Here is a 17,276-nt window from a genome sequence, read left to right on the forward strand (position 1 = left end):
TTTAAGGAGTAAAAGAATACTTTCATGAAACAAAATAAATAGTTTTTGATGAGTGAATCTCAAAGCCCAAAATCCAATAATTTAATTTCGCACATTAGTATGGTCACTCTTGTCATATACATAAACCTGCTTGCTTTCTAATTGTCCTGAATGAGTAGTAAGAATCACTTGCTAGGCAGGGTGTGGCTAGAAGTGAAAAACACAAAACACTTTTCTCATTTTATAATGAATGAAAATTGAACACTAAAATCATTGCTTGTGATAATCCCTCAAATATAGCTTCCTCTGAAAAATGTAGTAACACCTCCTCATCTCAATTTCATCTTCTTGCAAGCAAGAGCTAAAATATTTGCTTCTCTCTCTGGTCTTTACAAAGAAACTGACTCTTTGTGTCCAGGAAGTTGTAATAAAGAAGTATACATATATGTTGTGAGAAAATCAATACTCGATACCAACTCATAGCACAATCCATATCCAGTGAACAGAGTGCAACTTTTTAAACACATTCATATTTAAATTACTAAATTGGATATTTTAAAGTTAGTGTTCAAATTTAAAAGAAGAAAACTATTTCATTTTTATTTCTTATGATATTTTAGGTCAAAAAAATGAAAATAGGCAGCACAGTACGGATACATATCTAATATAATAAAAGCTATTAGTTTTTGTTGTATATAAATGGTAAACACCATGAAATTTTATAAACGTCCATAAAGTTGGAAATTTTATAAACGTCCATTTAAAAGAATAACAATTAAAACCAATATAAAAGATCCACAATTCTACATAATAAAATACAATGTATGGTCATGGATATTGAATTATTTTTGCAAAATAATCAAATGAGAGAAGATTAGATGTAGCAAATGCTTAAATTCCAAGTAAGAGTGACATGATATTTAACAAGGTCAACTTTAGAAACTAAAGGAAACTTCAGAATGAAGCAAGTTATGCAATGAACTGCATCCTGGAAGAAACAATCCTGATTCTATTTCTGTCAGTGATTTTCTGACAAATTATCTACTTTAAAGGTTGACAATTTGGGGAAGGGAAAATAGGCTAATTGTTCATGAGTGAAATACATGCATAATTAGTCGGACCACAGAAAAACTTTCATCATAATATGAGATTAGCCTTTTAAATTTGCGGGGCATGAAAGGAAATATCATATAACAGCAACATTAAAACATCCAAGACAAACTGAGGGCTATAATGAAAGAAAACCCAGCAGCATTCAGCTGCCATGACTGGCTTCCATTTTCGCCTTTATTCGCTTCACAGCATTTATCTGCATGACGGAAATTGTTTTTGAAAATAGAATAAGAATAAAATAATTAAGGAAAAAAAGAGTAGAGTTACAACATGAAAGTAAAGAAAAAGAAAAAAAGTGACAGTGGGAAAGAAAAAAAAGAGAAAATAATTAATGCAAGATTTACACAAAGCCATTACAAATTCCTACAAAAAAATTATTTTGATACAAGAAAAAGAATGGCTAAAATCTGTATACAACTTTTCTAAATAGTTGTCACATATTTAAAACATAACTGAGTCTCAATATTAATAAAGTTTATTTCACATAAATCAGACAGTTGTTCTGTCATTGATTCTTTAGAAATAAGTATCTTATTTATTCTCTATTGAAGATACAACTTATGAGTGAGAAGGCACCTGTCATTTCACTGTGCTACTGGTAAGTTCACAATTGCTACTGTAAATATGAACTCATCATATTTTATAATGTTTACAGATATTACATTTTGCTACCATCATATCTGAGAAGAAATATTTAATAAAAGTAGTTACGTTTTTAACAATGAATAAACTACCAAGATATACCCATGAAAATGACATATTCATAATGGAAATTTGCCATAAGGGTAGAAGCAAGGAGCATTGACCCAACTGACCATAAGCATGGTCTAGACATATGTCATTGTACCACTCTAAAAATAATTTTGAGAACAAAGGATCATGAAAACACACTTTTTCATTATGTGCTAAATTCAAAGGAATATTGTTTTGGGTATAGTATTAATATTTAGCATTGACTGAGATTTCCAAATAGTTAAAATAAAGGTCTCTCCAATTTTAACTGAACTTTAATTTCACCATTGTTTTAGAATTTCTCTAATGTATGTTCTGAATAGATCATAAATTTAACTTTAAGAAAACATGTTTGCATTTGCCATGCACTTGAATGTGTTGTTTCTGTGTTCATGTTGAGTTATTCAGAACTGCAAGGGTATACTAGTGTGGCTTGGAACTAGACTGAGTGCCATCAAAATAATTTTACTGTACAGTTCATTAGAAGTATAATGAAAAACACCATGTAAATACACACACGCACACACACACACACACACACACACACACACACCCCTGAACATTTTTAACAATTTATTTAGTGGTGGTGATTTATATAATTTCTTTGTCAGCTTCTTATATTTGAGGACCTCTCATAGATGTGTTACATGCTTGAATTCAGATGATAGAATTGTTTTACCATCAGATCTAAACAATGCATGAATGGAATTGTTCGTCATCAAATTATATTGATAATGTTAAAATTAGACATGTGTTCAATTCATAGCAACAAAATCAGAAAAAGGAAGCAATTACTAAAAGAAAAATGGTCCTTTTTGGGTTAAAAAACCGGTATTAAAAATGTCATAAACCAAAAGAAATGGTGGGAAATGCTTTTCAAAATAAATTCATCTCCAAGGATTTTTAAAAGAGTAGTATATTTAGTAATAAAAATTACAGAATGAATCAATAAATGTCATTTTATCAGGTTCTCGTTTATAGATTTATAATCATTTTATAAGAATTAATTTGTCATAACTATTCAATATTCTCATTGTTTATAAATAAATGAGATGGAATTATGCTGTATGAATATTCCAAAAGGGAATACAATTGTGATTTTGCACTCTATTTCTATGTAAATCAACAAATACATCTTCCAAAATAAACACGTTGAGAGTGAAAATGAGAAAATATTATTCATCACAAAGTATCTTTTAAATCACAATAATAAACTATGGAGAAATGTGGTATCCACTAATGTACATGCATAGAAAAACCATTATTATCAACGTAATATGTAATATATGAGTTTAAGGTGAGCATATTGTTAAAAAAATAGCTCTTCAGCCCAATGAATACATGTACTCTATATTTAGCCTGCTGCTTACCAAAAATTAAATACATGGAATGCACATAAGCGATGACTTTCTAAATTCAAAAGCCCATAAACTTATTTAGACAATTTACAATGCATGCTACCAAAAATGAATTAAAACTAAATTAATTTGTAAAGTTCACATCTTCTAAAACTTGAATAAAAAGACTTAAGGTCTGCTAGTTTATTACAGAGAACTCATTTCAGATTTGAGCTTGAAGTTATAATATTTATTTTAAAATGGAATAAGAAAATATAAAGCCACAAGAATAACTTTGATGAAGATGTATGACGATCATTTTCCTCATTTTACCAATACGTAATTCTAACTCTATAGGATATTGTGGGTGTAAAAGCTCCCAAATTCACCATCACCCATCATAGTCTTTAAAACCGCCCCATGAAACCTTCTACAGCTTAACTGAACAATTTTTAAACTATAAAGGCATGCCTTTAATGTGGCTTTCCACGAGGCTTTAGCAGTCAGTGGATTCTTAAAGATGAATTAATCTTTTATTATTTCTCCTTTTCCAGGAAGTGGCTAATTGCTTTGTATCAGCAACACAGTTTAATGGGGGAAGAAATATGTCTCCTATCTTCTCAGATAGCTTTGTCTGACTTCTCCTTGACCACATGATCTGCTTCATCAGCTGTGAAACACATTCCAGCTTTTTTCATCCTAAAGTCCTTCTGACACTGTTTCCCCTCCCTCCTCTCTCTGCTCACCTTCATAGCTACAGTCTTCTTATTTTTCCAGGAATTCTACAACATCTTACTCTCACTGAGTATGGTGGTGTGGTTTCCTCTTCCTGTATAATATCACAGTTCCTTTGGGCACAACTCTTAATCCTCTATTCCTTAGTAACCCAAGAAGTACACCTTGAACATCGATGCTGCGCTCATCACCCTTCTAGGGTGACATCAATGAGTATTTCAGACATCAACGCTTTTTCATAGAGATAAGGCATTACTCATTGTATGATTTTATCCTCACCCAGGCCTCAAATACCATTCACCTGTTAATGTTATCATCATAATGTATATTTCCAAGCTATGACTGTCTTCTCATCTTTATACACACACATATAACTACTACTTGACATTTCAAACTTAATGGATACCAAACTGAAAAGAAACTCAAAAGTCATCAATATCTACTGAATTGAATCTATTACACGTGTAAGCTTAACTTAAATACACATTGTGTCCAGGATTTATTCATGGCTTTCTTTTTCTACTGCCATCATTATTTTTTCAAGCATTCCTGTTTATCCATCTCTTTCTTTTACCCATATGAGCAAGATTAATCTGTCTATAATGCCTGTCTATTCATATAACACCCCTGTTTCAAACGACTTCTTACTGTTTTTAGGATCTCTTTTAAAAGTGTTTATGTAGTTTTCAGAAGACCTGGGATTATCTGGGTCACAGGTCCCTCTCTATCCTTATCTTTGTTCACACGGTTCCAGGTTCTCTTCAGTAATGTTTTTTCGGTTCCTAAAGCAGATCAATTTCTTTTTTCTTTTAGAGATTTCTTCCATATATGACACCTTCCCCAGAAGGCTCATTTCCTGTGGGTTTCTTCAGGAAAGGTATTTTCTAAGGGAATGCTTCCCTTGCCCCTACCTAACCCCCACCCTACCATCACAAGTTAGGTATAATTGCCAACCCCCTCATGGCAGCATATGGCACCAGCCTGTCTCTTAGTTGTGATTGTTAATGGTTATTCTAACGCTAATTTTATGTCTATCTTCCCTACTAGACTGTAAAGTCTTTGAGGGCAGGGGCCAGTTTTGCACTTTTCACAGGTCATTCCTTTATACTCATTTCAGTCCTTGTCACAAAGCAAAACCCCAATAAATATCTGGAATAAATGAATGAATTTTACCATTGAAGAACCAGAAGTAACTCGCTTGGCTAAGAGGAAATGCATATTGAGAGAAATTAAGTGACAACAGCAAAGCTGAAACTATAAACCATAATTCTCTCCATTTTCCTTCTAGGTACTGCCTGCCCACAATGTGATTCTGAAATTGGAACAAAATATGTTTTTATAGTATATGTATCATAATATATCTTAGATATTTTTGTGCCTATATATGTATGTTTGTGTGTGTATAGATGTATATATATATACAAACACACAAACATGCATATATGTATATATATGTGTGTGTGTGTGTGTGTGTGTGTATTCTTATTTATTTACCCTATTGTCCATACCTATTTTTGTTTTTTATTAACAATATTTTTTTAATAAAATAGTAAGGACTCTGGAAGTATAATATAAACAAACCTGTCTAAAATTGATTCTTTGTTTTACAGTTTGTGTTTTACTTATAAACTGTTATTAAAATGTCACCTTCTAACTTCATACAATATTAATTTTTATCCTGATAAAAACAGTTATTTCCTCCAAACACATAAGCTAAATTAAAGATTTAGGAAAATGGGAATACACAGTTGCAACCCACCTTTGAAGATTCTGACTCAGATTCAGAATCATATTTATATTATGTTGCTGATATTTGCATAGAGGATAGTTATTACAAACATAAAACATTATAATTGTAGAGTTATTGATGTATCAAACTCACAGAGACAATGAACTTGATAGCATATTCAACCATTTTTCTTGGGTCTATCATCTTATAAGGGTATTGGATTTGTCATATGACTAAGTAGCTCTGACCTTGAACAGATCCCTTAACCTTCCAAATTTATATTTGTAAAATGAGTATAAGTCTTCCTTGTTCAATACAGATTAAGAGATATATGAATGAGATAATGGGATAATAAATGCAAAAGTGATTTGTAAATAAAAAAAAAACATTATAACATGATATCAAAATTAGTTCTAGATGCTCCCAACTTCCTACTTTCAAATTATACTTGGAAGCACTTATTAATTAATGTTACCAATACAAAGCCAAAATATCAATTATTTTTAAAACATATAAGCAACAGTAATTATTTCATAATAGAAAGACTAACTGTATAAAGATGCTTTCAATTAAAAACAGATGTGTGATATCACAAAATCATAATAATGAGATTAATATCCATTTGAAGTTACAAAAGTGTTAAAGAGCATGAATGAACTGACAAACTATTTTTTCCCAGTATCAAAAATGTTATGTACCAATACTGATACTCTAATATGACTTCAATAGGCAATGCTTATGAATATGCTCCTTTTAGCTCTACATATATACATATGAAGAATATATGTATGTTATGTATATTTATACATATTTGCATAAAATTTACCTGTAAATATTACAGATATATTTAAAGTATTGATAAATGTTAAAATATAACCCATGTGACAACTCAAAGTTAAATAAGACTACCAATCAGGACAAATTCTTGCACCTTTACCTCTATAGCATGTATCCGAAAAAAAAATGTTAATATCCTTCCTGTGGACTTTCATAGTATTGCTAGCATATAATCACGGAAGCACTGTTGCTTAATAAAGTCAGAATCCACCAGGGTGCTGTGAATACCAATATAGCATGTCCTGCAATGTTGTGAGCCTCCTTGAAACTCTAGTTATAGTTTTTTTCTGGGGCTACCTCTGTGGCTGTTTCTGCCTTACTATGTGACTGATTCTATCTTTCTAAATTCAACTTGTTTGATCCGTTATGGATGGTGTCATCTTTGACTGCATTTTCCCAAAAGTGAAGGACCAGCCTTCACGTGTTTGGTAGAGATGTTGTCTTCTTTACAAAAGATTTTCTGGTCTCAGAAGAAGTCTTTCATGTTGATTTTTGACACTTCACTCTTACCTTCCATCCTGTCCCTCTGTTCGTTCTCTCCTCACTACTTCAACCACTGAAATTGTCATGGTGTATTTACAAGTTAATAATAACCCCGTAGCAAGAATGATTTAGGAAATCTTGAGTAAGACATGTCACAATAATCATGATTGGAACTCAGGATTTACACTTCCTTCTATAAAATTATAGAAGAAATATATATAAAAATATCTTTATATATATACAAAGATATATAAAATTTTCCTTAATTGAATATTAAGGAAAAATCCACAGGAGTTGCAAAAAGTTGGTATCCTATTTGTTTTCATCCTAAGAAAGCATAGAGTTTTGCTTACCTTTAATAATGTTGGGCTTTGGTGGCATGCTGAACTCATAGACTGTCGGTTCTGAATATCCCAATCTGTTGGCGGCTGTAATTTGAACTTCATACCCCATTGTCCACTGTAGATGCTCCAAAATAATGTGGTCTTTATTTCCCTGAACCTTTTTCTCTAGCCACTGATCTTCTTTATCTTTCTGTAGAGGCAACACAAATACATTTTGTAAATACCCATACACTTAAGTTGTGGTTTTTAAAAAATTTAATTTATCTTCAGGTGGAACAAATAGTTTTATTAATAACAAAAAAGATATTTTACCATTGACAGGGATAAATAAAGTTGCTTTATCAATGAAATCATTTCTAAGAATTTTCTATAAAAAGTGTAATGTTTTTATTTTAGCCAAAGGGTGATGATTTCATAATTAAGTCTTGACAATTCAGTGGTTGATAATTCATCTTTGTTGATTTTATTTTTATTTCACAGACATCAGTTTGCTGTTTAGCCACTTTTTGACTGGTCATATAAACAGAAAACATTCAACATGATTTATAGAAAAAGCCTAGTATATCCATTAAATTAATTGCCAGAGACTATTGTTTAAAATTTGAGGTGTGTGTTGGGGGACATAAAATGTAGCCTGGATATTTTTTATATATGTAATTTACCACTAGTATTTTTATTATTCTGGTGTTTTAGATTCATAGGATAACAACATATAAGAAAAATTATTACCTGTTAAAAATGTTACTAGCATCAGAAAAAAAAAAAATGTTATGCTCCCCTTAAACATACTACACTTAAATCCTGATTCTTTTTCTAAAATAAATGCTTTAAATAACATATTTCAATTACCCTTTATTTGAAAAATATACTATGATTATAATTAACACAAAAGAGTTAATATATATGTATATAATTTAATTAATTATATATAAAGATTATATATATGTAAAGAGTATATATATATGTATATGTATATATATATATATATATATAATTTAATGAATTCAACAATTTTAAACAATGTTAACATTTGGTTGTGCCATGTTAACCATTTAAACACTGGCAAGTTCCTTAACTTCTTTGCTTTATTTCTCTCATCTCTATTACAGAATAATAGTAATCAGCTGCCTTTGTCAGCTTTCATATGGGAGCAGTGAGGAAAATCAAGTACTTTGGATAGTCCAGGGCCTTAGGCATCATAAGCACTTAACTAATGACAGCTATTATTAAGGAGAACCTATTTTCATAATAACTGCATGAAAATAAAATAATATTTTTCTACAATGATGTCTTTAATAAATCATTACTGCAATTGTAAACTTGAATTTCCCAGAGACATGATTGTAAGTAAATTAGAGCCTGGCCATATTAATAGATAGGTAGATAGATAGATAGATAGATGATTGATAGATAGATAGATAGATAGATAGATAGATGGTACATAAATGACATGTAGAAAATATTATATATTTTTAACCTCAGAGACAAGCCCAGTATTACTTTATGTTGGGCCAATATTTTACAATGTGTCTTTAACAATAAAGCATAACAATGTTTCCCGCATTTATGATGAAAAATGAGGATTTATGCTTCAAAATCAAGTGCATGACTGCATTAAACTGATGGACTACAAACATGAATTATCCATTCAAAGGAGACAAGAAGACATTATTATTTTGATGCCATACAATGATTCTATTTTCCTACTTAATTATTTTTGGTTACATAGAAGTTTTTAATTTTTTTTTATTTTGCACCACCTATTACAAAGCCTATTTTGATATCTCTTCTAAAACTAAAGATACTAACACCCCTAATGAAGCCATGGGTTTCAGGAAAGCACCTAAAAGTTTAGGATAAACAAGAAGCATTTCCTTTGCTTTTTGAAACTTATCAATGGATTAAGTTTATATATTGTTTTCCAGTACTATTTAAGGTATTATGAGATGTACTGAAAGAGCATTGGAAAACCGAATAGTTTGGGCCAGGATATTTGTAAACTGGAAGTCACTAAATGACTAGCAAGGCTAAGAAAAGAAGTAAGGTGTGCTTTTGAAATGCTTAGGACAGCTGTACCAAATAGCCATGATTTTCCCAACACCTTTCAGTTCATTCATCAATTGTTCATTCAGCCTCTATTGGGGAGTGGGGCTATACTAGAACTATGAACACAATAGTGAACAAGACATATACAATACCCTCACCTTGGAGTTTACAAGCCAGTCCAAAATAAAGACATGAGCTCTTTGAAAGACCAAGGATGCTCTGGGAGCATTAAAGAGCATTAAAGAGTACAGGGACTAGGAATGTCTCCTCTGGGGAAGTGATGTCACCCTCAATGGAAATAACAAACTCCAGTGCCATTTTTCATTTGTCTTAACCTACTTAATAAAAAGAAGCAATCTTCTTTCACAGAAGTATAGATGCAAAAATAAACACAGATTGAAAATCTCAGAAAGATGCACAACCACTGAGAGATATAAAAATGTACACTATAGGTTCATTATTTTCAGTAAATGTAAAAACACTGTAAGTATTGACCAAAAACCTAAAGCTAAAAACATTTATTAAAAAATAATTTTAGATGATATTATACATATATGTGCATATACATATACATCCATACATAGACTCAATAAAATCTATATAACATAAAAATCTGATTATTCTACACTGTATATAGGAAGGAGGGGGTGAGAAGCAGGTGAACTGAAAGGTTAGATAAAGACAAGAGGTATACAAAGGACTAGAGAGTTTCCCCTACAGCCTTCATTTTATTGCAATAAATTCCATAAATTCTATGTAACTATTTTTATTCTCATCTTGGTGAGAATGAATATTTTTGTGAAGATTCAGAATCAAGTTTTGCTTTGAATCTTAGTGGAGAGGTGGATTACCCAGGATAAAATTTATTCTTCAGAGGGATGGATAGACTTCATGTCCTTCACGTAATCCTCAAAAAGCCTATTTCTGGGAATTGAGAATTTGAAGTGAAACTTCCTGACAAGCACAAGACATGCAGATAGCCTCTTTTGAATTACCCATCATTTAACTCTTAATTGTTGAAGCCCTTAGCATGATAAATTAAAAGCCCCTCCATCACTTTAGATAGTTGGACTGATGGCATAAGGAACCAAAGGGAGTTCTAATATTTCCCCCAATTTAAGTCAATTTCATTTTCCATTCAACATTAGACAAGGAGGCTTTTTAATCCCCTAATTGCTATTCCCAGGGAATAGGAAAAATATTAAAGTGGGTGTTACCAAATACTCCCCTAGGTATCAAAATCTCAATTATCCATTCGTGGAGTGCCTAATTTACAGAATTTAAATGCCTAGGGAATAATTTAAGATAATCTAGATGCAAAATGTTCCCCTAGGTAACTTAATGAGATGATTTGCTGAATAGGGCTATTATTAATAAGCCAATTAAATGTTGAAGGGCAGCTACTGAAAGAAAAATGGTCATTTTGTTTTGATATAGCTTCTCTTAAGCAATCTTTGTTTCTTTTTTTTTTTTTTTCAGAAAATAGATACTGCCAAATGACAGTTAAGAGCTTTCCTTAATAGTTATTTTAACATCGTAATATCAGCATACAAGGAAATATTTGCCATAACTGTATGGAGAGGAGAACTGAGAAGAGATAAAAGAAGGTTTTTTTGTTTGTTTGTTTGTTTGTTTTGTTTTGTTTTGTTTTTTGTAGAGGACTCCTGACTGCTTTTATTTATAACAGGAAGTAATTCACTCATCCTTTTTAAAGTCTCAGGAAATATATGGGCAACATCATCTTAAATGAAAACTAAATAAATATAATAACAGAGGGCAATAGAAGAGGTGAGCTTATACTAACTAGATTGATTTTAAGGTTCTTGTGACTCCCATGTGTTATGCTTTAAGATTTTCTGTTTGCATATAAGGTAGTTTCTGGTTCCTGGATTTCCTGGTAGCAATGATTCAGCTATTCAATACTTGTATGGTTTTACAAAGGGCCCCAGAATTCTCTACAGTTCCGTTCATTACTCTGAATATGAGAGAAGTGATTTAGCAATCATACACACACACACACACACGCACACACACACACACACACACACACACTCATGCATGCACACATACACCCCAATGTGATTTGAAAAGATACAAACTTTGGAGAGTTTTAGTAAAGTTTCAAATTCTACTTTCTTTCCTTTTAATTGAAGTATAATTGGCTCAGATTGTAATTTCTCGGAGTGCCTGGGTGGCTCAGTGGGTTAAGTGACCTACTTCGGCTCAGGTCATGATCTTGCGGTTCATGAGTTAAGCCCCACATTGGGCTCTGTGCTGAAAGCTTGGAGCCTGGTTTGGATTCTGTGTCTCCCTCTCTCTCTGCCTACCCCCAACCCACTCACTCTCTGCCTCTGTGTCTCTCTCAAAAATAAATATTTTAAAAATTCCAATTTTTCTTTTCTATTATCCTAACTGATTCAAATTGCCTTTGTTTCATGTCTTAAAGCTTGATAAAATTTTGTAAACTGGACCCTACTACTTAATCTATTGCTAGTCTCCATGACCCATGTGTTTCTTTAGGGAAAACTAAAATCTAATTTTCTTATTCATCACCTTCTGTGTTCTCATAACCCATAAAAATTCACCCAGTGCAAGTTTTTTTTTCTCTTGCATCCATTGCTTCTCATATTTATTAATCTAGTTATACAATTACTTAAAATTGTTCAACAGAGTCTTATTTACTCATTGATTCATTGATGCATTTATTCATTCAGGTAACAAGTAGTCTTTTTGAAGTTATCAGTATGAGGATGAATAAAACCCATCCTCTTCACTAGCAGCAAAGAAAAATTATCAAAATCTTAGGACTCTTTAATGCCCATAGTTATTATTTGAAAATATTTCAAACTTATACTGATGGTTTTAAATAAATTTCAGAGTACTCACCTAAACATAAGTTAATCATAAATTGTTAGTATTATTGATAATTAATCAGAAAATAAGTTATCTCAACAACAAGAATTCAATTTTACATTTTTTTTATTTTAAGACCTTTTTCAAAATTATCTTTTCCTTTCTATGGCCATTGAGATACAACCTTCCAGACTCCAAATAGCTTAAGAAGGTCAATTAAGACTCAAACATATGCTAGAGCAGTGTTGCTAGTCCCTAAAGTAACTTCTTCACAATTGATTTTAAGCAACCAATTTTCTTTAGCCCTTCTTAGCTCAGGAAATTTATTTAATGTGAACACTAAGTGATAGTTATGATCCCATAGCTATCATCAAATTAGGAAGAAAACAGTGAAAAACTCATGGAAGCATGTAAAAAACTATTTATTAAATTATATGGAGTTACATTGACTCTACAAAATAAATGTAAAATATTCTGTACATAAGGTAACTTTTTCATTTTTCCAAACACATTATGAGATTAATAAGCTTGTCTTTATTCTCCAAATACATGGTTTAATCCTACTGACTTACTGTTAGAGACATTAATTTTCCCAAAGAATCCACAGAGACATATAATTCTGCTTTTAGCACTCTAGTTCTGTTCTAATAAATTGTCTTTTTTTTTTTCAACGTTTTTAATTTATTTTTGGGACAGAGAGACAGAGCATGAACAGAGCATGAACGGGGGAGGGGCAGAGAGAGAGGGAGACACAGAATCGGAAACAGGCTCCAGGCTCCGAGCCATCAGCCCAGAGCCTGACGCGGGGCTCGAACTCATGGACCGCAAGATCGTGACCTGGCTGAAGTCGGACGCTTAACCGACTGCGCCACCCAGGCGCCCCTAAATTCTGTCTTCTTAATGAGTAACTGAAGAAAGCCATGTGCTCTATCTACTATATGATAACATAGAATAGTATGTGTTTCCTCATCTACATTAAGTTACACATTCTCTACATTAGGATATGATTTGTCTTGTCCTCATCCCCATGAAATGCAGCTTCAATAATTATATTCAGTGTTTGCTAGAAATCAACACTCGATCTTGTTGTTTCTGGATTATAAAATATCTAGTCCCATGCACATGGGGAGTTGAAAGATAATGTCTAACGAGCAGTCAAGTGAAAAATCCTTATGATGTTGCTTACTTCCTAAATTCCACTATTTGGTTTCCATAGAGGTTATCCAATTAAAGCATGCACTGAATATGGATATATAATTTTTCAAGTTATTCAACTGCAGTTTAGTCCACTGTGAAATGCATGGAGTTTGACAAACAAATAGATGAAGTGGCTTGGAATCATACAAAGAGAACAGATGATTAAAAACCTTTCTGAAATTGTTACTATCAATACAAGTGCAAATATCAAGGCAAATACTGCTACAAATATCTAGCCACCAAATCTTGAACATGCAAGTTTTTAAATGTGAAGAAGTAATCTGTTGAGAAAGAAAGTGTGGAGAAAACTGTTCCTTCCTAAAATCTGCTATTGTTTGGCTATAGTAACATAATCTACATTGAATTATGGAATTTCCTACTGGACCTGTAAAGCTTGAAATTTATAGGATGCAGAAGGAAGAGGAGGAAGGAAAAAAAAAGTAGAAATCTGGAAGTTATTTCAATGTGTGGGAGTAGAAAGCATACCATAAATGATATGGAAAAGAGAAAGTAGATCAGAATGGCTGTACTTTGGAGGCACAGAGTGGGCTAACTGAAGTGAGATGGGACAGTGTCTGAGGGGCTGATATAATCTCCATAGGCAGATTCTAATTCAACCCTTAGTGCTGCAGAACTCTTCAGATTATAAAGTCTTATGTTCTGATATCTGTTCCCCATGCCCATCAAGTTACCCACATTCTGTAAGGTTCAGTTTGGCCATTAAAAAGTAATAGGAAGTATTACTTTATTTTTTGGTGCAGTTGACACACAATGTTGTATGCATCTCAGGCGTTCAATCAACATAGTGATTCAACAAGTTTATACATTATGCTATGCTTACTGCAGGTATAGCTACCATCTTCCCAGACACATCACATCTCTATTACAATATCATTTCCTATTCCTTATGGTGTGTCTTTTAGACCAGTGACTTAGTCATTCCATAACTGTGTTTCCCACTTCCCTTCACTTTACTAGTGGTATATACATATATATAGTATAAATAAACAAATAAATAAAAATAGATATTCTAGTGAGAGAAATGCCATCCCTGAAACACAAAGGGATGGAGAGGAATTACTTTTATAAATCTTGCCATAGGAGCCTAAAATTCTGTTGCTAAAACAGTGTTCCATCCTAAAGCACTAGTAAGTCTGATAACACAGTCATTGATTATCAGTCAATGGTAGCTATGTTTTAATTATGCAACCAATTATTTTCATTATGATATTTAAAAACAAACCCTCTCGCACTTTTTCAAAGTTAGAAAGGGCTGGGGATTGGAAAGAGGAGGGGTATGGCAAGACAGAAGTAAGATGGAATTGAGAAGGGACTGAAACCTTCTTTTCCTGGTAGGATAAAAAATGATATTTAGTAAATAGCAGAAACAGGGCTTTGCTACTATTAGTTTTGGAGGGGGAGAGAAGGGAAAAAGAATTGAAGGTACAAATTTATTGAAAATCAAATTTGTCTGTGTTCCAATTTTAATCTGCTCTAGGGAACATTTTTGGTTTCAATAATGATCGGGGACACAACTGGCAATATAAAGAGTGGGGGCAAGGATACTAAACATTCTGTAATGGGAGGTAGATATCTGGATGGCCCACTATTCTACTACTCAAAATGCCAATACTGTGTCCTTTGAGATACACAGGATTCATGACAGGTAACCACTGTTATGAACTGAATTGTGTTCCCCCCACAAATTTATATGTTAAATCCCTAACCTCCAATGTGATTTGTTAGGAGATGTAGCTTTAAAAGTTTTTTTAACGGTAATTCATTTTTAGGAGACAGAGAGAGACAGAGTGTGAGTGGGGGAGGGGCACAGAGAGAGTGAGATACAGAATCCGAAGCAGGCTCCAGACTCTGAGCTGTCAGAACAGAGCCCGACACGGGGCTCGAACTTGTGGACTGCGAGATGATGACCTGAGCCAAACCGACTTGGATTGGACACTTAACCAACTTGGACACTTAACCGACTGAGCCACCCAGGCGCCCCTCCAATATCCAACTCTTCAGAAAGGATATGTCAAACTTCACCTTTAGGTAAAAATTACATTTATAGAAAATATGTTAGACATATTTTTATAACTCCTTATTGCATCTCAATGTTCACCATGGAATTTTATTGGGATTACCTACAAATTCTTATCATCCACCTGTATTTTATGCCATAAATTCTTCTGGGTCCAATTGCGGGCCACAATCTGCATGTGAGGTCTATTCTCCCAGTCCAATTCATGAATTCAGTTCAGGCCTATGACCCATAGAGACTCTTTCCCTTCCAAAGAGTTTCCAGATGGTCAAATAAGAATGGCCATGAAACCTGGCTTGAGTAGCATGAAACAATCAAATTCATAGAAAGACTGGTGAGCCATTCAGAGCTATTTTAGGGTAGAGGCATGAAGCCTTCATAGACAATTAGCCACAAAACACCCACAGCTGCTCATCATTCCCAGCATGAAACCTGCAACAAAGAGGGGTCCTGTCTATTAATCTTAAATTTAAAGGCTGATGTCTAAAATTAATTATTTAAATATGTTTTTCAAAATCAAACTCCTTTTTTACCTAACCTTTAAAACTTAGATATTTGAATTAAAAAGACTATTACATTTAGAAAATTATGAATTTGTGGGAAAATAGTTAAGATTCATCAATATACTATTAAGGAGCAATTACTTAAAAGACTATAATAAGCTAGGGAAGTATTAAAATAAGCGTCCAGTTAGCATAAACATAAAATTGAGACTGCATTATAGGGATCATCATAAATGTTAATAAATAAACTTCACAAAATTTAATTTAAAATTGTGTTTCACTTTTAACATATTCCACAGCAGACACAAATAATGAATGGTACTTATGGCAAAGTTGTTAAGCGAAGTCACTTTTAGTGGCCTTTGGTATAATTTTCAGCCAAAGGCAAAGTCCACTGGTCTACTTTCTTTACCATTCTGCCACCAGAAGATGTTTTTTATCTCCTACACATCTAAGTCCCGTGACAGGTCTTAGCTGTCCAAGATCCCATTTTAGCTACTGTTATTAAACTTGAAAAAAAAAAACAAAAAACCTTCTTCCTCAAGCTCAATGTGGCCATACTTTGTTAAATGTTGATTAGGGTTAATTTGTTTTTTAATGAAATGATTAATACCAAACAATTAAGGTATTATTTAAGGCATTAATAACTTAATTCATAAAAATAAAGAAAATAAAGTAAGTATTTTGATACAATAGCTAAATAATTACCTACAATAACTAAAATTCAGAACAGGGGCTTAGCTTGAAGTTACTAATATCAAGCAGAATGGAAAATGAAAATATCCTGCTAAACTTGTCAGAAAAACAAGGGGAAAATGTTACTTCATTCTCAAATGTTGCAAAGTTTAAAAATCACAAGATTTATACCATGTCATTATTCTGATGATCAATGATGCGATTTTACCCAAGAAAAGGCAAGTATTTCACAATTTACAATGATGAATTTCAGCAATGGACAATTAGCAGTCGAATTCCTATGAGAACTGTTTATCATTGTTACTTAACGTGCATTCTCGCCCAATATGTCAATGAATCGAATGCAAATTTAATGCAATTTGAAAACATCTTACAAACGATAATAAAAAAGGTACTTACACTTCTATATTTTACAATGTATTCCAAAATAGGAGCCCCTCCATCATCTTGTTTGGTGATACTGAGTTTAAAGCTCTTCCCACTGCTTGGCTGCCCATGTATGGATGGAGGACTTGGTTCACCTAAATAAGCAATACAACATCCTTGATTTTTACACACATCTCAGAAACCTAGAGAAACTGAATTTCAATAAAGAGAACACTGTCATGTAAAAAAATGATTTTAACCTGAATTTACCATTTTTCACTTGCCCTT

At 32.7% G+C, this 17,276-nt stretch overlaps 1 protein-coding gene across 1 annotated transcript in view; it reads right to left on the minus strand.

The window, feature by feature from the left end:
* Positions 1 to 17,276, minus strand: part of NCAM2 (neural cell adhesion molecule 2) — a 223,505-nt gene that overhangs the window by 35,463 nt on the left and 170,766 nt on the right. Inside the window, exons 14-15 of the mRNA XM_007075055.3 lie at positions 17,022 to 17,143; positions 7,299 to 7,479 (exon numbers count right to left, since the gene is read on the minus strand). Coding sequence (XP_007075117.1) covers positions 7,299 to 7,479; positions 17,022 to 17,143 — 303 coding nt within the window. The remainder of the gene's footprint in view (positions 1 to 7,298; positions 7,480 to 17,021; positions 17,144 to 17,276) is intronic.

The sequence above is a fragment of the Panthera tigris genome, chromosome C2, assembly GCF_018350195.1.
Source record: "Panthera tigris isolate Pti1 chromosome C2, P.tigris_Pti1_mat1.1, whole genome shotgun sequence".
Lineage (NCBI taxonomy): Eukaryota > Metazoa > Chordata > Mammalia > Carnivora > Felidae > Panthera > Panthera tigris.